This window comes from Choloepus didactylus, chromosome 8 (assembly GCF_015220235.1).
Source record: "Choloepus didactylus isolate mChoDid1 chromosome 8, mChoDid1.pri, whole genome shotgun sequence".
Taxonomy (NCBI): Eukaryota; Metazoa; Chordata; class Mammalia; order Pilosa; family Megalonychidae; genus Choloepus; species Choloepus didactylus.
In genome coordinates, this window is record NC_051314.1 from 66,904,009 (window position 1) to 66,927,112 (window position 23,104).

General features: G+C 39.9%; 1 protein-coding gene across 6 annotated transcripts in view; it reads right to left on the reverse strand.

The window, feature by feature from the left end:
* Positions 1–23,104, reverse strand: part of TBC1D30 (TBC1 domain family member 30) — a 115,181-nt gene that overhangs the window by 20,644 nt on the left and 71,433 nt on the right. For 3 of the 6 annotated variants that reach the window (XR_005218317.1, XM_037845841.1, XM_037845842.1), the window contains exons 3-8: positions 11,723–11,784; positions 11,133–11,198; positions 9,110–9,235; positions 7,293–7,478; positions 2,249–2,417; positions 282–450 (exon numbers count right to left, since the gene is read on the reverse strand). Coding sequence is in view for 5 of the 6 variants with exons in the window: in XM_037845841.1 (XP_037701769.1) it covers positions 282–450; positions 2,249–2,417; positions 7,293–7,478; positions 9,110–9,235; positions 11,133–11,198; positions 11,723–11,784 (778 nt within the window). In the remaining variant the exon portion in view is untranslated. Of the gene's footprint in view, positions 1–281; positions 451–2,248; positions 2,418–7,292; positions 7,479–9,109; positions 9,236–11,132; positions 11,199–11,722; positions 11,785–14,942; positions 15,538–23,104 lie in introns of those variants that run through there. The other 3 variants (XM_037845844.1, XM_037845845.1, XM_037845843.1) reach the window with 3 other exon arrangements.

The window sequence follows — 23,104 nt, forward strand, 5'->3', positions numbered from 1 at the left end:
CCAACCAGCATTCAGGGAGATGCTGACAAAGAGTGAACTAGCCAGGACACCAGCACCATGGAGGAGGAGGCATGAAAAGGCCTGCTTCCCTCCAAAATAGATTCCTTCTGCCCCAAACAATTCAGAATGAGCTAGCTGAGATTTCAAAAGGCTAAAGCAATGGAATGAAATTCACGTTTTCTTTTCTTCACACTTAAATATTGATGGTTTAGAACATTAGTACACAAAAATTGCCTGGGCCCTCACACCACAGAACAGAACAGAAAGGGAAAATCACTTACTCTCCCAATTTTGCCCAGATAGCCAGCGACACCCTAAGGATGATTTCCGAACCTTCAAAGAAGACTGAATCCCAGATCTTTAAAACCGTGTGATTAGGGAGGCACGTAGCAAAGACGGTCAGGAACCACTGCGTGGTGAAGACATTCGTAAGTGGGGGCTCATATCCACCTGAAATAAAACACATGCACTAAATTTCTTCAAAATGGATGATTTGCAAGATATAAATACCCCCTGTTAATCATCCATACCACCCCAAAATCTTCTATTTCCTGGCTGATTTCATCATATCGCTAACATCTGGTTCTTTCCTCCTTTTTCCTTCCCTATTTCTGGAAGAATGTAGGCATGTTAAATAATAATCTCAATAATAGGAACTTCACAAATTCTTTATGATATTTCAGAAAGCTTAAAGTAAAGCTTACTTTGGCTCTACCTATTGCGGAGTACTGAAAATTAAGAATGCTTTCCTCACTAATAGGATTAGGAAAAAAAAAAGGATTTTAGCCTGTCAAAAGCAAAAGCCACCATATTTTTGAAATCTTATAAAGCCCACTTTTATTCAAATGCTGCTAAGAATAAAATTGCTCATTATAAATTATTTGTCTACTTCTTAAATTATACACAGTTTTAAAGATCTGGGATCCAGCCCACGTTGAAGTTTCTGAAGTCACTAAAAACACATTATCTCTCTCTTTTTCCTGTGGTAGCATAAGTATACCCTGTAATGAGATAAAATCTCACCTTCTAAAAATTTAGATATTTAGACTGAGCCCCTCTTCAAACCACAATTTGTGTATTTACCGAAGTATAGGGAAAAAGAGATCTATTTCCCTACAGAACTTTTCTTCCTTCTCATCTATGAACAAGGGGAGTATCCTTGTTCAGAGACCAGAGGCTGTGGTCGTTCCTGGTAGGCAAGTGCAGGGCAGCCGGATGGAAAACGTTTAGTACTGTCTGACTGTGGGACAGACAAGGCTTGCTCTATGTGAAAGCATCACGAAGTCCACCAGGTGCACAGTTACACTGCACCACCAAATTAAACTGGAGATTTGCTCAAATGGCTTAGAAGGAAATGCTTAGAGTGTATTTCAATCACAGATTAGGTTCTCAAAATCCTTAAATTTTTTCCCAAATGTAAATGCGCAAGGCAGGCTAGATTGCAAATGCACAGACTGCAAGAGGAATTAGCAGCCGTTTGAGGGAACATAACAAACCTTTCACTGTTCCTTCTGGTACCCTGAGCACAGCCTGGAAAATGCAAGCAGTGGGTATAATTACAGCTACTAACTTGGGGACTTCTGAGAGCTGGACAATGCCCGCTAGACAACAGCAACTCTCAGAGCTGCTCACCAAGCCATCCACATTACTGCCCCGTTCTACCCAGTGCCTACCTTCTTGGTTCAGAGTCTACCTGGAGGTCCACAAGAACCCTTCTCCAGCAAGAACTGGTCATTTCATCTCACCTAAATCTAAATAACCTTAGCATGAATAAATAAAAGGAGCATTAAAACTTTCAATTCACAAGACTGCTTTTATCTCCTACAATTCTGTGAAAATACACATTCTACTCTCCCATCACCTCAGTGGGCCAGGCAAACCCATGGTTTGTATTAAATTGTACCTATAGAACAGTTTCAAAGAACTACTATAGATTTGGTTCCAAATGTATACCATTCTTCATCTAGAGTACAATATATCATTTTAGTTGCTGATATGGGACTGGTAAAGTATTAGGCTTGCAACTGACTTCCTAACCATGACCACTCAGAGGTTCAACATGCGGTTCTCTGTTTTGCTGTTCTGTTTCTGTTCTCTTGAAAGAAATGTAACTAATTGATTGTGCCAAACTCTTACCAACAGGAACACCTAGAAAATGTATTTCCATTCAAGGTTTAGGTTCACAAGTACAGTGGAATAGGGTAAGTAAAATATTTTTGAAGGTGTAATAGCACTGAATCATCAGTACCTCCACTTTCCTTGTTTGCAGTTCTCTGAAGAGCATCTAGGTGCTGAGATAATTCAGGGAGCTTCATTCTCAAGAGGTCTCTGAAGACAGCCATGTCCACAGACAATGCCCGGAGATTATTGACAAAATAGCTTTCAGGAAGTACCTTATCAATAAGGTAAATCATAACCTGAAGAAAAAGATAAAGAAGAAGACTCCTTCATAACATCCAGGATCCTCACATGTCCGAAACATGTGACAGGGCTGACAAAGCACACTATCCTTTAAATGTGTCAGTACCAAATGTTCCGGATTTTCAGGGCTGATCTAAACTCCAGGTTAGCAGCAGCCAGGATAATTATCTAAGTTAACTCAGACTCAAAGCATTGCTGTCTAAAGTTTCTAGATGGGCTGTTGGACTTAGGTTCACCCATAAGCACCCGTGATTCTAGAAACCTCTGCTTTGCTCTGAGAAGTGACAGAGGAGACACTTCATCTGCAGGCAGCAGGGCCTCAATGTTGGCTCCTTGATGTCAGTGCAGTTTTTCAACCATAATATGAAACCAAGAGCTGGCCTGTCATAAAACACATCCACTGAAGCAAGTCTTGAGATTCACTTACCATCAACCTGAGTTATTAGGGCAACTGAGGCTGGTTTTGTGCCCTTTCCTCTCCTGGGAGAATGCAACAAGGTTTTGTTTGAACAAATGGTGCTTTTTAATCCTTTTTAAATTTGGATTTCTTTCATAAGATTGTCATGCAATGTCTTCACTATTTCTATTTGTATTCTCTTTCCTCAAATGTCAAGAAACACTGATACGACCGAGCAAAAACACATGAATTCTGTATAACATTCTCTGGTCTTTCCCTGTCAGCCTGCATGTTCTGTATATGCCCTACTCTCTAAAATACCACCTCATTCTCTGGAGCACAAGAAAATCAAAGTTAAAAACAAAGTCATAGCTGGCACTCTATATTGGTAGAGTAATAGATCTCTCACATTTTGATTTCCAGGATAATGCAAAAGCACATTTTCCAAAAAAATTATATCCCAGACCTGCCAGCGGACAATTTTCCTCTCATCCCTGGCTTATAATTTCTACCATTAGGGTCATACTTTTGAATAAGTCAACAAGAAGGGGGGCATAATTTCCAGAAGGCCCTGTTAGAACCTGTTAGGGTACAGTTAGGTAAATATACCATCACCTTGGAAAGAGGAGTTCAGCAATAAGAAAAGAAGTGTATTCTTTCTGTGTGGAAGGAAGAGGTCCTGGAGAGGCTGGCAGATGAAGGGAAGAACAGACTTCTGGCAAAGAAGGCGGCCCTGGTGGGGACCTAGGACTCTACAGGTCAAGAAAAGAGGGATTTACAGGCTCATGAAGGCAAAATTTAGAGGTAACAGTCTGTGTACTATTGTATTTTTCATCTAAAGATAAGTTACATAGTCCTGAGAAAGATACTTAAGTTTTTATGAAGAAATTGATTCTTAAAATTACATGAAAACAAGAAAAACCAAAAATGTTTTTCCAATTATTATAGTAATGAAATTCTTTCTAAAGGCATCTCAAGCTCTGACTTAAAACATAGGAGCAAGCTCACTCACTCCACACGCTACTCAACTTCAGAGACCAAATATTAGAACTCTAAAAAAGCATTTAGATAATGGGGATTTCAAACTCTTAACAAATCATTACTAAGAAGAAATAGTAAGTGTTCAAAACAAGGAAAATATTGACCTATTTCTACCAAACTATATATTTCTCTAGTAAGTACAACTTGCAAAGACCAAAATAGCTACTGGGGAAACACTGGCACCCAATTTTTCCTTTGCATCAGAAGAGATTCTCCATGAACCCAACTTTCACCTGCATATTCAATGTCTAACAAGATCTACATATTTCTAAATCACAATGACATCTCATTTCACAGCGTTCATTTTCTTGAATATTTATATTCAAGAAATATAAATATTCAATTTCTCAGCTTTATCTAATCATCAAAACCCAATTACAAAATGGGCAAAAGACTTGAATAGATATTTCTCCAAAGAAGGTATATGAATGGTCAGTAAGCACATGAAAATATGCTCAAAATCATTAGCCATTAGGGAAATGCAAATCAAAACCACAATGAGATACCATTTCACACCCACCAGAATGGCTAATATATTACAAAACTACAAGTGCTACAGAGGATGTGGAGAAAGAGGGACACTCATACATTGTTGGTGGGAATATAAAATGGTACAGCCACTGTGCAAAACAGTTTGGCAGTTCCTCAGAAAGTACAGAATTACCATATGACCCGGCTATCCCACTTCTAGTTATATACCCAAAGAATGGCAAGCAAGAACTCGAACAGGTATTTGCACACTGATGTTCACAGAGGTATTATTCACAAATGCCAAAAGGTGGAAGCACCCCAAGTGTCCATCAACAGATGAATGGGTAAACAAAATGTGGTGTATACATACAACAGAAATTATTCAGCTGTGAAAAAGAATGAGAGAAATAAGACAGACAAAAGAATAATATAAATATTATATGACATCACTGATATGAAATAATTATAATAAGTAAATTCATAGAGTCAGAAACTAGAATACAGGTTACCAGGGGCAGGGTAGGGGTAGGGAATGGGGAATTAATTCTTAACTGGTGCGGAGTTTCTGTTTGGGGTGATGGAAAAGTTTTGGTTATTTATTACATACATGGTAATGCAACATTGTGAATGTAATTAAACCACTGAATTATGTATCTGAATGTGGTTAAAAGGGAAAATTTTAGGTGATATATGTGCTGCTAGAACAAAAATTTAAAAAAAAAAACCCAACCATAGGACTGTGCAACAAAAACAGTGAACCCTAATATAAACTATGACTATAGCTAATAATGCATTATAATTATATTTTGTTATCAATGTTAACAAAGGTACCACACTAATGCAAAATGTTAAAAATGGGGGTGGATATACAGGAACTCTGTATTTTGTGCATGATTTATCTGTAAATCTACAACTTCCCTAATAAAAAGAAGAAATACAAATATTCGGTTTCTCAAATTTATCTAATTCATCTTTTTACATGAATTTCTAGTTTCTCTAGTATTTGCTGAGCCCTTTCATGCTTTGATTGGCATGTATCTCTCCTTCCCCAAACCTGTCTCCCCCACCCACAATCTCAATCTCATATTCCAGCATTTCAACAGTATAGTTCCCAGTTTATGGTCAGAAAAATTACATCTGAAGAAAAATCAAGAAAAGCTGATAGATGGAGTAAACAAAATTGCTTCTCAAAAAATGTTTTTAACTCATGTATTTGGTTTGTCACTGCCTTTATTTTCCCGTTTGATGAACAAGTAGCTTCAAAGTTGTTTCCTTAAGTTCTTGATTGGAAAAAGTGAGAGAGGCTGAATACTGATTTAGATCATGTTAGGATGGAATCATAATTAACTTCATCAGTAAGTGTATAAACCAAGGCAACACTTTCTTTTTCCATATCACATTAGTCAATGACTATGAATATCCCTAGGGTATTCACCACAAACAAGGATGGAGGTGGGAAACTTCTTGAATGCAAAGACTAAACATCCCATACATCACAAAGCATTGCAATCAACAGCAGTTCAAGGGTTCAGACATGAATTAGCATCCCCACTGCGCCCAAAGAAAACAAAGCAGTGGCCATCCTCCACACTCAAAATGCTTCATTTTTCATAAAGACTATATTTCTGGTGACTCATATTCAGAATGATGAGCTTAAATTGCTAAGTGTTTCCAGAATTTTTTTTTAACTAATGAATGCCACAGTCTTCAAAGATTGAAAGATAATTAAATATAGCTCACTTCCATAACCTTTCTCTGTGTAAATATCTTCCATAATAGATCCAACCAGAGTTAAGCGTGATGATGTGGTAGGCAGCTTCTGAGATGGCAACGGTGGCCCCCATCTCCTCAGTCACACCTTTATATAATCCCTTCCTCTTGAGTATGAGCTAGACCTGGTGACTGGCTTCTAATGCAAAGAATATGGCAAAAATGGCTGGAATGTCACTCCTCCATATTAGGTTATAAATCTGTAACGTGACCTCTTCCGCCTTGCTCACTATCTATTACTCTCTTGCTCGCTGTGTGGGAAGCTAGCCACCATGTTGTGAACTGGAAATGCCCACATGGCAAGGAACTGAGACCTCCAGCCAACAGCTGGAAAGGAACCCGGGCCCTCATTCCATCAGCCTGCAAGGAAATGAATTTACTTGGAAGTAAATGCTCCCACCAATCGAGCCTTTAGATAAGACTGCAGCCCATGCCTACAGTTTGAATGTGACCTTCTGAAAGACCTTGAGCCAGAGTCACCCAACTAATCCATGGCCAGGTTCTTGACTCAAAGAAACTGTGAAATAATAAAGGTTTGCTGTTTCAAGCAGTTAATTTGCTACACAGGAATGGAAAATAAATATATTTGGCATTTAAGTTGCCTTTTGGCACCAGGCTCTAATCAACTGTTATAATCCAGGTAGGCAAACTACAACTGCTTCCACAGCTGGCTTGAACCCTCAATCATTTGGTTTTATGTAGAACTGCCAGTCAACCTACCTTTATAAAGCGACAGGTAAGAAATTATCAAAGAACCTAGTAAGACCCAAATTATTCTAATATGAAATGTACTTTAACTTTCTCAATTAGTGGATTGTATGTAAAAATCTACTTGGCAGGACTAACCCATGCAAAAAGGGATATCAATCTCCTACCATCTGAGGAAGATAAATAAACTGAATATGCTTGGAAGCTAACTCACAAAAGTTTATTTAATGGCAGCATTAAAATTTATAAAGACAACTGGATTTTATAAGTGACACTGAAAACATACCCAGTCTCCTTCCATTTCGCTGGTAGCTTGGCCTGTCACTTTACCTAGCCTTAGCCTGGGGGAGACACAATCATGGGTAACTGCTACAGTGAGGAAAACACCTTGGAAGAAGATGGGGTATAAAGGACGAGAAACTAGAGCTCCAGTTCTTCACTCCCAGAAGAATTTCAGTTGCCTTCTATAGAGCCTGACACTCACTTTCAGCGCATCCCCTTCATTGCCTTCCATCACTTCCAGAATTAGTGCAGCCAGGATGTTAAAGCCTTGGCAGTAACCAACGTTCTTGTTCCATCGGGCATAGGCCAACAGGACACGCTTCAACACAACCCTGTCCTGCTCAGCTTCCTGGCCACAGTAAGAACTGCAGCCTGTGCGATGAAGATCCTAAAACGGAGGGGAAACAATGCTGTTTAAAATACCCTCCCTCCAAATAATACCTTTAGTTATTTCTTTGCCTCACCATTAAATAGTCAAATTATCAACATGGATTTTAATTTCAAAAATACATATGCAACTTACATGCATGAACCAAAAGAATTTTTTAATTTTTTTTAAATGTTTTCTAATATGCTGTCTAAGAGGTATTTGAATAGGGAATCTCAATCAGGCAAAGTTCCTATTTAAAGTGCTTCTGATAAAAAAAGTGACTCAGAATTAACAAAACTCACATAATTATATATGAGTTATTAGTTTATTTTAATAATATGCTTCAGATAAAACAGTAGTCATTTCAACACATGTATGATAGAAGCTAACAATAACTTCTTTCTACAAAAAAATGGTACAATATTTAGCTTTAAAAACTCCAAACAAAATTAAAGAGCAAAATCAAAACAGGAAAAATTGCAGTCTGTATCATAGATCCCAAGATATAAAAATCATCCTATTCAAATTGTTTGAAGAGTTTATGTAAGTAGGACAGAAATGTTTGCTATACTTTAATATTTAATGAGAGCAGTATCTATAATTTAGTTTAGACTATGATTTTCAGGAGCTGAAGTCATTTTGCTGACATGGCATTCACTTCAATGAGAAAATAAAAGATCCTCTTAATAACATGATCATTATAAAATGTGCAATGCCTTAATTCACAAACTATAAACAGAAAGAAAATATTTCAAATATTAAATACCTCATCTCTGAAACATATTCTGAAATTTCAAATGAATAGCTAAAATGTGAATGATGCAAAGGCTTCTCAAGCATGCAAGGTAAATTTCATAATTTTTTTTTTCAGCATTTGTCTGAAACTGACCAAGTTAGGTAAGAAAGTAGCTGGTTTTATTTAGTCCTTGCTCCTGAAAAAAATTATCTGTGGATATAAAAAAATTAACCATCTTCTAGTAGCCAAAATTTGTATTAAACAACTTTCCTTTTAAAGCTTCAGCTTAGGATCACACTGTATTATCTCATATAAAGTAATAAACTATATGCTAAAGGCTTATGTAAGGGAATAACACTGGGATCAAATTGAATCAGCTTCCTTCACTTTTGGCACCAGGCTCTAATCAACTGTTATAATCCAGGTAGGCAAACTACAGCTGCCTCCACAGCTGGCTTGAACCCTCTATCACTTGGTTTTATGTAGAACTGCCAGTCAACCTACCTTTATAAATTGACAGGTAAGAAATTATCAAAGAACCTAGTAAGAGCCAAATTATTCTAATATGAGATATACTTTAACTTTCTCAATTAGTGGCTTGTATGTAAAAATCTACTTGGCAGGACTAACCCATGCAAAAAGGGATATCAATCTCCTACCATCTGAGGAAGATAAATAAACTGAATATGCTTGGAAGCTAACTCACAAAAGTTTATTTAATGGCAGCATTAAAATTTATAAAGACAAGACCTAGTCAAGTTTCCCACAAAAAAAGCTGATTGCTAATGAAATGAAAAAGCAGAAAATACATAGCCATTCAGACCATAAGATACATTTCATCCTCTGTCCAGAGAACATCTGGCATTACAGTCCTTCTGAGTTAAGACAACAGGTCAAGCTCAGGGGGCATTACCTTGACTATCTGAATTCCCATTGAGTCATCATCAGGATTACTCCTTTCATTAAAAGTGAAGCGCATGGTTTTGTCCCAATCAATGGCTATACTGTGCAAATAATGATCTGCCAAGGTCAACCAAACCTAAAATATTACATAAATAAAGAAGATTGCTAAAGTAGAACACATAATTTTCACCTTTCTTTATTGGAAAACAGTTATTGCATTCAAAAAGAAAATGGGAACTATTCCTAGGCCAGATATAGCCCACATGTAAAACTCTACAGGAGCCTTTTTAAATGTTTGCTGCACTGAATTGCGCTATCTAGGGTCTTTCATTTATTCGTTCAGTAAACATTTCTTGAGCTCCAACTGTAGTGCCAACCAGTGATTAAGGCATTGGGGATACAGTTAAGAAAACAAAAATAATTCAAATTTTATTTCATGTCAATGAATTAGCTTTATTATTTTATAAGCTTGTTATACTTGGTACTGAATTGTTCTCTATGCTGGTCATTCACAGAGAAGAGGCCTTTTTTTTTGCCACTGAATGATCTCTGCCTTTAAATTAGCCACCCCTCTTCTCCCCCACTACCACCCACACACAAACTGACAGATGGGCTCCATAATGGATAACTTTTAAAAAAAGAGTCACTGGATACTTTTACTCCTTTGATTACCTTATCCTAAAAAGCTGTCTCTGAAAGATATATTTCATAATGCCATTTTTAAAAAAGGTATACTTAGAGGGATCCACAATGTTCAAATTCTAAGAGTATCAAAACTAGGTTTATAAGTTAATATCTTAAGAAAGCATTTCAAGTTTTGGCATTTGAACCTAGTTTAGCAGAAATAACACTGATCAATATCTCCAGTCAGACTGCTCTCCTAAGCATAAGAGTCATGTCCAAATGCCTACTTGACACCTTCAACTCAGATATCTAAAAGGCATCTCAACTTCAACGGATCCAAAACCAATCTCCTAGTCCACAGCCCCTCCACCCACCCAACATACCTATATTCATACATACACACACATGCGTAACACACACACAAACACACACCTCCTCCTCCCATCTGAGTAAATAGTAACTCTATTCTTCTACTTGCTCTATTAAGGAACTTTAACTCATCTTTGACATCTGTACACCCCATATTCAATTATATAGGAAATCCAATAAACCCCTTCTCTACATCTCCACTACAGCCACCCTGATCCAAGTCACCATCATCTCTTGCCTAAATTATTGCAAGTTTCCTATTGATTTCCCTGCCTTTACCCTTGCCCTTCCATAGTCTATTCTCAAGTTGTTAGCCAGAGCTGTTCATTTAAAATACGTGAGATTACGTCACTCCCTTGCTCATAATTTCCCAATGCTTCCCATCTCACACTGGGCAAAAGCACAAGTCCCACTATGATCTTTGAGGTCTTCCATGATCTGACACTCTCCGACTCCACCACATTACATCTCTGACCCTCTCTCCTATTGCTTTCACCCTCATCCACTGTGCTCCTGCCACCCCAGCCTCTTGCTTTTGCTTGAATCCTCCTAAGACGCTCCCACCCTAGGGTGCACTGACTGTGCCCTCTGTCTAGAATGCTCTTCCCCCAGGGAGCTCCATGGCTCACTCCTCACTCCCTTCCAGGCCCTACTCAAATGCCACCTTCTCCGTGAGGCCTCCCCTCCTCTTCCTATTTAAAATTCAACTCCTTACTCCCATTCTCCCAACACTCCCCTTATCTCTTTCCCAGCTTTATTTTTATCCATAACACTTATTGCCATCTGACCTGCTTTATATTTTATTCATTGTAAGCTCCACGAGAACAAAAGCTTTTTGGTATTTTTCCCCACTGCTATATCCCCAGTACCCAGAACAGTCCCTGACACAGAGTAGATAACAAATACTTATTAAATGAATGAATAATGAAAGAGAAAGGTTTCAAATTACTAAATCTAGAATATACTTTTTGACATTCTAGACACTTCAGAGGGAGAGAGTCCTGGTCCTCTTATATTTTAGCCCTGTGACTCCTCCTTACCTTTCTCCTCCATTCCTTTGGTATGCCTGTTGATAGTTTAGCAACTGCCTTGAGTGCATCATACCACTAAGTACAAAAAAAAAAATATTAGGGAAGTGATAATATTGACCTAGATAAGCACGTTTCAACCTTTCTCCCATCTTGGCACTCACAGAGTATGACAAAATTTATTCAACACACTGGGACAAGCAAAGTTTTTCCCAGCTAAATGTGACTGGTGTGAGGGCTGTGACCACCCCTGACTTGAGACACACCCATCATGCCCCCTTAACATACCTGTGACCCATCTGCAATACACACACATTGGTTGGGAAGTGCTGGTTTAGAAACTAAAATATGGGTTCCAAACAATAAACATGTGGTTTTTACTTTTTTCTTTTTCCACACTTGACCATTAATAGAAGTGCAAGCTTTTTCATTGCAACTACAACCCATGCCATTTGTAGCTTCATAAGTTATTTTATCTATAATATCATCTATAATTTTAAAAACTGACTCATCTACTTATGCATATCGAAACATGTTAATATTCCCACTTTCAGAATATATCTCAGGGTACTCTATGTTTTCAAAACCAAAAATAAAGTTACCTGCTGAAAACCATTTTGACCTAAAGATGGCTCGAGAGTGAACTTCAACTTTGTATCAACCCCTAAAAGAAAAATAAATAGCTGTTATTTTTGGAGAAGATAAGTTTTATCAAAAATGAAAGTAAAAATTAACTTGGTTCTACTGAATTACTGTATTTTTTAACACTTTCACTAAATTTTGTCAATTTTGTTAAAAGAAAAAAGAATATTGATTATTAAAATAGGAAAATACCCTATAGCTTTAGAATACAGCTGGATTATGGTTTCCACAGCTGCCTGTAGTAGGGAAAAACAAAACCAAAAAATGACACCATAGGCCCTGGAGTCACAAAGACCTCCATTCAACTTTGGTTCCTAGACTGGGACATATTATTTAACCTGTCTAAGCCTCAATTTCTTTATTTTCAAAATGGTTTTTATGATGTCTATCTCAGAGAACTGCTGTGGTGATTAACAGTACTGTAAATCACCCAGCCCAGGGTTCTTAGTATTTGTGAAATTTAGAAAGAGAATTCTCTACTTGTAGAAATTGTTTTTCCAGGACACTTGCATCAAATAACTCTATTAAGGAACTCTAAGTGGAATATCAAATTCCTTTTAGAGATTAAGAAACTTTAAGTGGAACGTCAAATTCCATTTGGAGATTCTCATATATTTTAAATTCTGTCATAATATCCTTAGTCATTAAAGATAAGGCAGTGTGTGTGTTTAATTATAGAATACAAGCTAAAAATAGAACTCCACTCTAGTTCCAAGTAATTTGCAACATTGGATAAACTTCTTTGACTCAAATCCCAAGTCTATGGAATAAAAGTAAATAAATGTGAGAAGATACACAGACTACTTGTTTAATGCTGATATCAGAGCTTTAATTAGAATTCCATATTAAAAATATGTACTATTATTATTCAAGTGAGATTAAATGACACAATTTTTATTTCTATTAAACTCTATAAAAATAATCAGATCTGAAAATGCTAAATATTCTTTTTCTACAATTCAAAATCAATTCAATGATATTCTTTAAATCACTTTTTAAAAGACATTACATAAAAGTTTAAGGATCAAGAAATATCAAACTTTGTAGCATCCAGTTTTAAAAATTGTAAAAGTCAAATGATGACATTTTTGCTTCTAAGATGTTGACTGCAGCATAGACATACTGAGAACCTCTCCACAACCCCTCCCCACCTCCAGCAACTGGTAGATGGATAGAAACAATCCTCAGAATTTGTAAAATAGTAAGAAAGTAAACTGGTTTTTTAAAGCCATATTTATGGAGTCAAGACACTGAAAAGAGAAATGTCTGATTTTCCCAAGTCCTTGACAGCATGCAGATTAGTTTCTTCGAGGCCTGAAAGAGTGCTGTGAATACACGAGTTGGGTCCTCAGTTCTAAAGTCAAGCTGTGGTAGAGAATCCTGGGCACCTAACCAATGCCTTGACATTCCTTTTCAAAGCTTCAGGGCCGAAACCATTCTCTGCCAAGATAGACAAGATTTTCTTCTCCGAAGGTATATTAAATACCCCGCGGATTCTCATCTCTCTGAGTCCTGCCCCAGTGCAAAGGGCTGATACAAGAACACAAGAATGCCTCTAGCCGTAGCTAGTGCTCTAAGGCACGATGAAACAGACCTGGTTGTGAGGTAGCTATCCACACCCGAGGTGCTGAATGCAGGAGCGTCGAGTTATAACAAAGACCAGGAAATTCGGTCCTGCCCCATCTCATTCCTACCGCAGGAGAAACCTCGATTCCCTGTATATATGACCCATTATGCTCCCAGACTTTAGCAGAGCACCTGCGGGGCGCCATGCCGATTGCCTTCCCATGCTGAAAACAGGCTGGGGTTAGTCAAAGCCACAACTATTTTCTCACGACCAAAAATGAGTCAGAGGATTTAACTGGAATTGGTCATTTGCTGCCTTTTTGCAAAAGCTGAAATCAGGTCATTTTCACCCCTTCTCTTCTAGCCGAATAGGGAGGAGAGAAGGTTTGTGTTTCATCTGATAATCAATGCTGTTCCGGATCAGAAATACAAAACACTTTTACCGTGGAGAGCAGACTTAAAATTTAAAAAAAAGAAAGAAAGAAAGAAACGAACAAGGTAAAGGAAAACAACGAATACACACCACAGTCTATGCAGCTGACACTTTCTTGGGGAGAAAAACAAAGAAACCACGAGGTTCGGAAAGGCGGGGACGCGTTCCACCCTTTGAATTCAGTGCCTCCGCCGATTTTCACCCATCAGCTCCAGGAGTGAGGGTCCAGGAAGGCGCTAATGGGGGGGGGGGGTGAACCTCCCTGAGGCAAAGCTGGTGCCACTCCAGTGACAGTTTGGCGCCAAGCACTGGTGAAGGAGTACAGTTGGCTCCCTCTGCGGCCACCGCTTCCCAGAAATCTCCGTGCGTCCCCGCCTGGGTCGGGCTCTTAAAGCCCCGGGGAGCGACGCAGGGTGGTGGAGCAGACGCGGAATTATGCAGCTGGGAGAAGCAGGGATGTATAAGCACACGCTCGGGGTGGGGGGTGGGGGGCGAAGGGGCCTACCCTGACGAGGCCGGAAGCGCTCCGAGACCTTACCTGAAGACTTCCCAGACCTTACCTGGAGAAAGACTTTCCAGCCTGCTGGAAGTGTTTCCTGCCCACTACCCATTCGGACACACAAATTAAAGGCTCCAGGTGAGCTGACCTCGGCACTCACGCCTCTGGTACCTTCAAAAAAACACAACCTATATTTCCTTCGCAGCTACTTCTTTACTCTCCGACCCTATTGCCTAACCTGTGCCTAAAGGGTTCTTTCTCTACCCCACACACCTCATTCAAGCTCTAGCTTCCTGGGAACCCAGAGCACAATAGGTGGCGCAGCCTCTGATGCCCGGGGCAGCGGCCCGCACTTCCGCACCTTCCAGAGAAGGCCGAGCGCAAGGCTTTCCAGCAGCCCTAGGTACCATCAAGGCCGGACCCGCGCACAGGCCGTGGAGTGGGGGCCAGGGTGCAGCTGGTGAGAGCAGCCCATCCTCTGTCCCCACATAGGATCTCTTCCGCGGTTTGCCCTCCCAGGCAGATGCAGCCCCGCCGGCGCCTAGCCGAGGTGCCACACTCTGGGTGGCCCTCGGGCGTTCCCCAGCCGAGGAGTTCTGCTGAGACAGGGCCTCGAACAATGCCAGCTCAGAGAGGGACACGCTACTTTCAAGTGCCCCATCTGCAGCCCCAGGGCCCTCACCCGGCTCCAGGGTGCAAAGCAGCCGGGGCGCGGTCCGGGAAATGCAGCTGCGCTTCTTGAGCACATTGCTCAGGATGGTGCCCACACCGCCGCCACCACCGCCGCCCTGCCGCTTCAGGCATCTCCCCCCGCGCCTCAGGGAGCCGGTCAGCTTGTCCTGCCGCATCCGAGAGCGCCCCAGGCTCCGGCGCGGCCACCGTCCACCTCGGTCCCGCTGCCGGGTGGATGTCGCTCCTTCACGCGCTGCGGATCAGTGCGACGGCCCCTAGGGAGGAGCGAGAGTAAGGCGGGCGCTCAGGGAACGAGGGGAGCTGCAGGGCGCTGAGGGAGGCGTCCGGAGCGGGGAAGCCAGCGGACATCTGCAGTGCGGAGCCTGCACGTCTGAGGCAGGAGAGGGCTTGGGGGGGGAGAGAGGGCGGGAGCGAGCGAGCGCTTGGGAGATGAAGGCGGCGCTCCCGCCCCCAATCCCGGCATCACCGCGCGCAGGCGGGGCAGCCCCAGCTCCGGCGCCTGACCGGCTCTCTGCACCTGCGCCCGCGAGCCACGGAGCCCGGAGACCGGGAGCGGCCGGGTGAGCAACGGCGCCCTGGGACCACAAGCAGACGCAGAGATTTCTGCGCTTCTCCCAAGATCTGAGAGGAGATGGTGGGGGCACCAAAGGAAACAAGACTCAGGATGGAATGTACAGAAGACCAGCGAGATGCAAGTGCCCCACTTCATCTGAAGCAGCCTTGGGAAAGACGGCATAGAAGCTGACGGAAAATGAAGCACAAGCTTCATACCAGCTTAGAGTACGGAGGCGTGGAAATCCTGTGGGAAAAGGGTTGTTTTTCTTGAAAGAATAGACTTCAAGAAAGAAGAAACCTGTTCCCATTTAAAAGCAGTTTTAAAAAGATGTGTTTCCTTATCTTTCCAGCAGGAGAGAGATTTCAGTAATTCAGAACTTTATTCATCACTACATAGTCATTCTTAAGCCATGACATCCAATCAATGAGCTATTACACAGCTATAAGTAATAAAATATATCATATAAAATTACATAAAATTTAACGAGGAATGAGAAAGGAAAGAAAGTATGGGGAAATATAAAGAATATATATTTGATAATATTTCAAAAAACCACTGGATGGATAAACTGAAAACTAACCAAGAGTTAAAAAGAGGGAACAGTGTGGAGGAGACAGGAATGAAAAACCAAGACTTCTCTGGATGTACCTTACATAGTTTTGACTTTGGAATAAGTTATATTAATAATATTAATAATAAATCAAAAGAAAAAATAAACCCTAAAAATTGAAAATCAACTGAAACAAATGAACCTAACTGAATACCCAGTTGGTGGCATAAGAACATAGAAAAAATAATTATCTCAAGTTGCTTTAGAATACAATATTAAGACTATTCATCCATGGGAGTATATATTCTAAAGGCAATTAAAGCTGCAAAGAAATCTTAAACTTCATTTAGCAGGATGATTGTCATTAATAATATTGGTATTGTTTTGAAACTCACATATACTATAAGATAAGGCAAGTAAATAATTATGTTAATGTTGTAAGGAACCAAGATATTTTCAGTGAACAGAAAATACATGTATATACTACATAATCAAAATATTTTTTTAAACCCTGTAATCATACATTTAAATTGGAAAGACCCATATGAACTCACCATTTTTTCTTTTCATATCGCCCTGAATAGATTTAGAAGTAAGGACAACCCAGTAGCAATAAACACCCCTAAGCACTCAGATTATGGACTTTAAAAACCATTCCCCCTAAAAGGAACCAAGGTTCCTTGCAGGTTTGACTGATTTGGGGTCTGGGCCAGAAAAAAGCAGAAAAAAGTACACAACGAGCCTAAAACATCTTGATGAGCTCAGAAAGGAAGAAAGTGCTCCAACACTAATGAGGTCATGTCAAAAGGACACAAAAACCACATGAAAGGGCTCCTGTTGGCCAAAGATGGAACAATTTAAGCATCAAAACTGCAACTGATTGAGAAATATTGAATTTTTAAGGCATTCATAATGATATTCTGAAAAAGAGCCAGAAAAATAAGTTGTTAATTATGACCCCAGAATACTTACTTTTAATCAGCACATTCTGGCCTCTGTGAAGTGTCCCCCAAAATTTTAGGACAATGTCAGAAATGCTAATATCAAAAGAATAAAATCTATAATAATGTGTTAAAATGAGATTTGTCACCTGCAAAAGCAATGTCAGGCTGGTAGGGGATATGGAAGCTCTGTAAATGTGCTACCTGACTGAGGTAGTATTCTGCTTGGAGTCTAGGGCAAGGAGGTCCAGAAAGAGAGATTTTGTCAATATGATTCCACAAGGAAGTCTCTCTTGATCCATCCTGTGTTGGGGCACAGTTCAGGGAGAAGCTGGGGGCAGAGAAAGCATCCCTGAGCCTGGGCCTGGGCCTGGGCCTGGGCTTCTGTGCATATGTTGGAGAAAGTGTGAATCTGCTGTAGTCACCAGGAGCAGACCCTTAACTTCACATAGCACTGATGTTATTCTATGGATAAGCCTGTGGGATGAAACCCATCCTCTGGAAAGGACAAGTAGTATGGACCGAAGAATCTCAAAATTCTTAAAAAGGAGATTCTTAGAGTACAGACTTCAGATGAGGTGTATGTTTAAATGGGATCCTATTACAGGACCATTCGACAATATTTACTGAACACTTTCTACATACCAGGCTAGAGGTAGATCTAGATACAAACAAAAATTTTAAAAGGTGATAAATGCTGAATAGATGGAAGCCAGGGGAGGCTAAGATGGTTGCCCAGCTCAGACTTGATGGATTTAGTAGCCCCTCATCACATGAAGAAGGGACAGAAAGGTATTGCCACCAGAGGAGACCAAAATGGAAAAAGGCACAATAAAGTGTAAGTTCCTGCAGTCTATGGGGAAGCTATGATTAATGAACTGTGATTTTTAAAAGGGAAAGGGGGAATGGAAAATGATGAGGCTAGACAGGATGCCAGGTTGGGGAAGGCTGTTTTTGACTCTAAGGTGTTGGCACTTCATCCTGTGGAGAGTTTTGTTTTTATCCTATTAGCAATGGAAAGCATCATAGGTGTTTAAAAGAGAGTAGTAATATGGCCAGATTTGCATGTTATAAAGCTTATTATGTCAGTGTGAGAGTACACTGGAATGCAGAAGAGTGGCAAGGAGATGAAATTGAAGGCTGCTGCAATGGTCCAGTTCAGAGAAAATGAGGGACTAATTCTAAACTAGGGGAAGTAGTCAAGAGATACCTAGGAAATAAAATCAGGACTTGGTGATTCAATGTAAGGATCCTTTTAGCTGTGTGGGAATTATAAGAGAAGGAACATTGAGGTGGGGCCTGTAAAGTTTGAGGGACCTAAGTGAAGGTGTTTCTTAAGCAACTTGAAATATGAGTCTGGAGCTCAGGGGAAAAAGGGAACCAGACCTAGAAAAGAAGCCTTGAGAAAATGTGAGGCCACCCAAAGTGAGTGTATACTGTGAGATAGGTAAAGGGGTCAGGGATAGAAATCCATCCTACATCAGCCTGGCCTTTACAGGTTTAGTATGTGTTTATTTTCCCTTAACTTTCTCATAATTTTAATAAGATTTCCACTGCTGTCCAGCCTATTTCACTATGCTGAGAGCAATATAAGAAGGGTGGTCTAATGTTCAGCTTTGTCTGGCCAATTTTTTAGAAGGCACAAATATGCTCCTGGGGCTGTGAATGGTAATTAACACCTGGAATCAAAGTGAGAGAACTGGAAGGAGAGGGAAAATCCAGGAGAAAGAGCCAGTTAGTGCATGCACAACCTCATCTTCCAGAGTTCTCATCTGATCAAACCTGGTTTGGCATTCTATTTTAACAAGAGAGGCTGTTCATATTCACTCTCAGTCCCTAGCATCTAGCACTGGACCAGCAGAAGAGACAGCCTTGCTAACCAAGAGGAGATGCAACCTGTTCTGCTCCACAGTGCTGTCACTGAAGTTCGTGGAGAGGACAGCATCCAGCTCCTGGGCTGTAGGACTCAAGCCACTCAGACCATCCAGTTCCCTTTGGCTCAGACTCCATGCTCACCAAGCAAACTTGATTGTCATTTGGCTTGCATATGACTTTGCTGCAGAGGAGAGCATGTGCTGGCCAGCTGACAGCAGTCAATACCCCTGGGTTCAGTCAACCCTCGGCGAGCTGAAGAAATCAAGTTTCTCAGCTACCAAAGCTTAGACCCTAGGCTGCCAACCCCACCCAGGTATGCCACGGCTGACACAAAGGCCTCTCTCTGAAATTCCTCTTCATTTACATTATTTTTCTTATTAGTAGTGATAGGACTTTATTTACTTTCAAAATGAAAATTTAATTGCACCTCCTTTAGGTTTATTACAAAGAAAAACATGAATCAATTAAAAGAGAAAAAAAAAAACCCTTGAAGATTTCCTATTCTAAATAGGAAATCTTCATAGAAGTTGAAACTGGCAAAGAAAATATTTTAAGCTGCAAAGAAGTTGAAACTGGCAAAGAAAATATTTTAAGAGGATCTACTATCATGGCAATACATAGAGAAGGAATTAATATTATTTTGTTTACAATGGAGAGGAAAGCCAGGACTGCCAACATTTTTAGCAAACAGATAATTAAAAAAGCACTAAAATACAATACTCTAAAAGCAGCCACGGCACAAGCCTAGTATTATATTTATTGGATGACTCATAGTTTCTTATTTTATGTCTGGAATGCTATTTTCTAAAAGCATAAGATGTCATCTAAAATCGACTTACAGAGAAATCAGTGCCAGCATAGACTCTACTTTAGGATCTCAACTGGTGAAGTTTCCAGCCAGGCTAATTTACCATCACTCTTTATTAATCCAATGATCTTTAGCAGTTATTCATCAAATAATGTCAGCGAATTCACATTTGCACAAATCATACCTTGGTACAGTCCAGAAGGCTTATAAATTAAGCTGAATTTGGAAAAGGAAGACTAAATGGCAAGTTCACATTAGATGAGAAACTATTACTTGGATCACTAAAGAATGTGAAGGCTATAAAGAAGTTCCCCTGCATATCTTGGAAAGTCCAAGGCCCATGAGACACCCTGAGATGCAAGTTGCTGGGCTAAAATAAGGAATTAAGGATCATCTGGCTATCCCTGTACCTTCATGCTTACATTCTGGGAAATGGGGCTTCCTAAAGGAAAAGAAGGCCCAACATAAGGAAAAAAGCTATGTCCCAAGGGACTTCCAGAAGAGAAGCAGGACCGGGACTTGTAATTTCCTAATGTTATTTTTGTTTAACATAAAATGCTAAAAATAAAAAGGGCCTACATGCTTATCTTCAGGGACTGAACAGAAGTCATGGTGACAGTTACCAAGAGAAAAGTCCCTGAAGCCTGCTGTGAGGAGACAGAAGAAACCACAGGGGAGCTAGTCTGCTGTGAAGAAGTGGGCTAGAGCTCATCCTTACAGCCCACAGAATTCCCTGACAATTATTCCTCAGCACACAAGTCTCTGAGGGTCAGAGAGATTATACCACAACATCAGGTTTAAGCTCCTACGCTGCTAGAGCCCTAGGGTGGAGCTAGCACCATCTCCCTTTTGCCAGGATATGGTTGCATCTTTACACTCATGCTAGTAAAAAGGATGGGGTCTGCTGACATAAAAGCCACCATTCTCCTTTCTCCTCTCTCCACAAATTGTGAAGGTCTGTGAGCAAATCCTGAATAGTAAAAGAAATGTCTCCCAAAGTGACAACAACGGTGGTCAGTACCATATGAGGTTAACACTCTCCTCAGACCTACTTAAAAGTAGGGCTGAATAAGTAGTTTCTTCAACTCATTATCCAGGACAGAGCCCTGGGCTAGGAGCTCATGATGATGAACTGTCATAACCATTCTCCCCGAATGAAAGAAACAAAGATGCAGAGCAGCAGGAGGAAAATGAGGGGGAGGAGAAAACTTTACAATTATCTGACACATCATTTCAGGTATGCAAAACACTCTCTTTCCTTTTTATATGAGTTCTTCCTCTCAGTAAGAAGAACTCATTATCTAAATACAGGCATCCTTTACGATAATCAAGTGTGGCTTTTTTTTTTTAATTTAATTTTATTGAGATTGTTCACATACCATACAATCATGCAAAGATCCAAAGTGCACAATCAATTGCCCATGGTACCATCAAACAGCTGTGTATTTTTTCAGTTTTTAGAACATTTTCATTACTCCAGAAAAGAAACAAAGACAAAAAAAGAAAATTCAAGTCCTCCCATACCCCTAACCCCTTTAATTATTGACTCATAGTATTGGTATAGCACATTTGTTACTGTTGATGAAAGAACATTAAAATACTATTAACTCTAGTACATAGCTGGGAAAAGGTATATTTTTTCCCTATATGCCCCTCTATTATTAACTTCTATTTATACTGTCATACATTTGTTCTAGTTCATGAAAGAGATTTCTAATATTTGTACAGTTAATCACTGAGATTGTCCACCACAAGATTCACTGTTTCATACATTCCCATCTTTTAACTTCCAACTTTCCTTCTGGCGACATGTGTGACTCTAAGCTTCCCCTTTCCACCACATTCACACACCATTCAGCACTGTTAGTTATTCTCACAATAATATGCTACCATCACCTCTGTCCATTTCCAAACACTTAAGTTCAACCTAGTTAAACATTCTGCTCATAATAAGCAACCACTCCCCATTCTTTAGCCTTGTTCTATATCCTGGTAACTTATATTTCATGTCTATGAGTTTATAGATTATAATTAGTTCATATCAGTGAGACCATACAATATTTGTCCTTATGTGTCTGACTTATTTCACTCAATATAGTGCCCTCAAGGTTTCTTCATCAACCTGTTTTTTTTTTAAGACAGTGTTGTTCACCCACCATACTTTCTGTTCTAAATAAATAATCGATGGCTCCCTTTATAATCACATATTTCTGCATTCACCACCATCACCACTATCTATAAAAGGACATCTCCATTTCTTCCACAAAAAAAGGAGGGAGAGTCAAAGAAGGTAGAGAGACTAAAGACAAAGAAAAATAAAGAAAAAGAGACAGCTAAAAAGCAACAAAAGGAAAGATAGAATTAAACTACAGTAGAATAAAAGAGTCAGACAACATCACCAATGCCAAGAGTCTCACACCCCTCCCTTATGTCCCCCTCCTATAGGCATTTAGCTTTGGTATATTGCCTTTGTTACATTAAAGGAAGCATAATACAATGTTTCTGTTAACTATAGTCTCTAGTTTGCATTGATTGTATTTTTTCCCCCAATACCATCCCATTTTTAACACCTTACAAGGTTGACATTCATTTGTTCTCCCTTATGTAAAAACATATTTGTACATTTTATCACAATTGTTGAGCACTCTAGGTTTCACTGAGTAATAAAGTCCCAGTCCTTATCTTTCTTCTTTCCTTCTGATGTCCCACATGCTCCTAACCTTCCTCTTTCAACCATACTCACAGTCATCTTTGTTCAGTGTACTTACATTGCTGTGCTACCATCACCCAAAATTGTGCTCCAAACCTCTCACTCCTGTCTTTTCCTATCTGTCTGTAGTGCTCCCTTTAGGGTTTCCTGTAGGGCAGGTATCTTGTTCATAAACTCTCTCATTGTCTGTTTGTCAGAGAATATTTTAAACTCTCCCTCATATTTGAAGGACAGTTTTGCCGGATATAGGATTCTTGGTTGGTGGTTTTTCTTTTTCAGTATCTTAAATATATCACCCCACTTCCTTCTTGCCTCCATTTTCTACTGAGAAATCCACATATAGTCTTTTCAAGCTTCCTTTGTATGTGATGATCACTTTTCTCTTGCTGCTTTCAGGATTCTCTGTCTTTGACATTGGATAATCTGATTATTAGGTGTCTTGGCATAGGTCTATTCAGATCTATTCTGTTTTGGGTATGCTACGCTTCCTGGATCTGTAATTTTATGTCTTTCAAAACAGATGGGAAATTTTCATTGATTATTTCATCTATTATTGCTTCTGCCCCTTTTCCTTCTTTTCTCCTTCTGGGAAACCCATGACACATACATTCATGCATTTCATGTCATCATTCAATTCCCTGAGATGTTGCTCATATTTTTCCATTCTTTTCCCTATCTGTGTATAGGATTTCAGGTGTCTTGTTCTCCAGT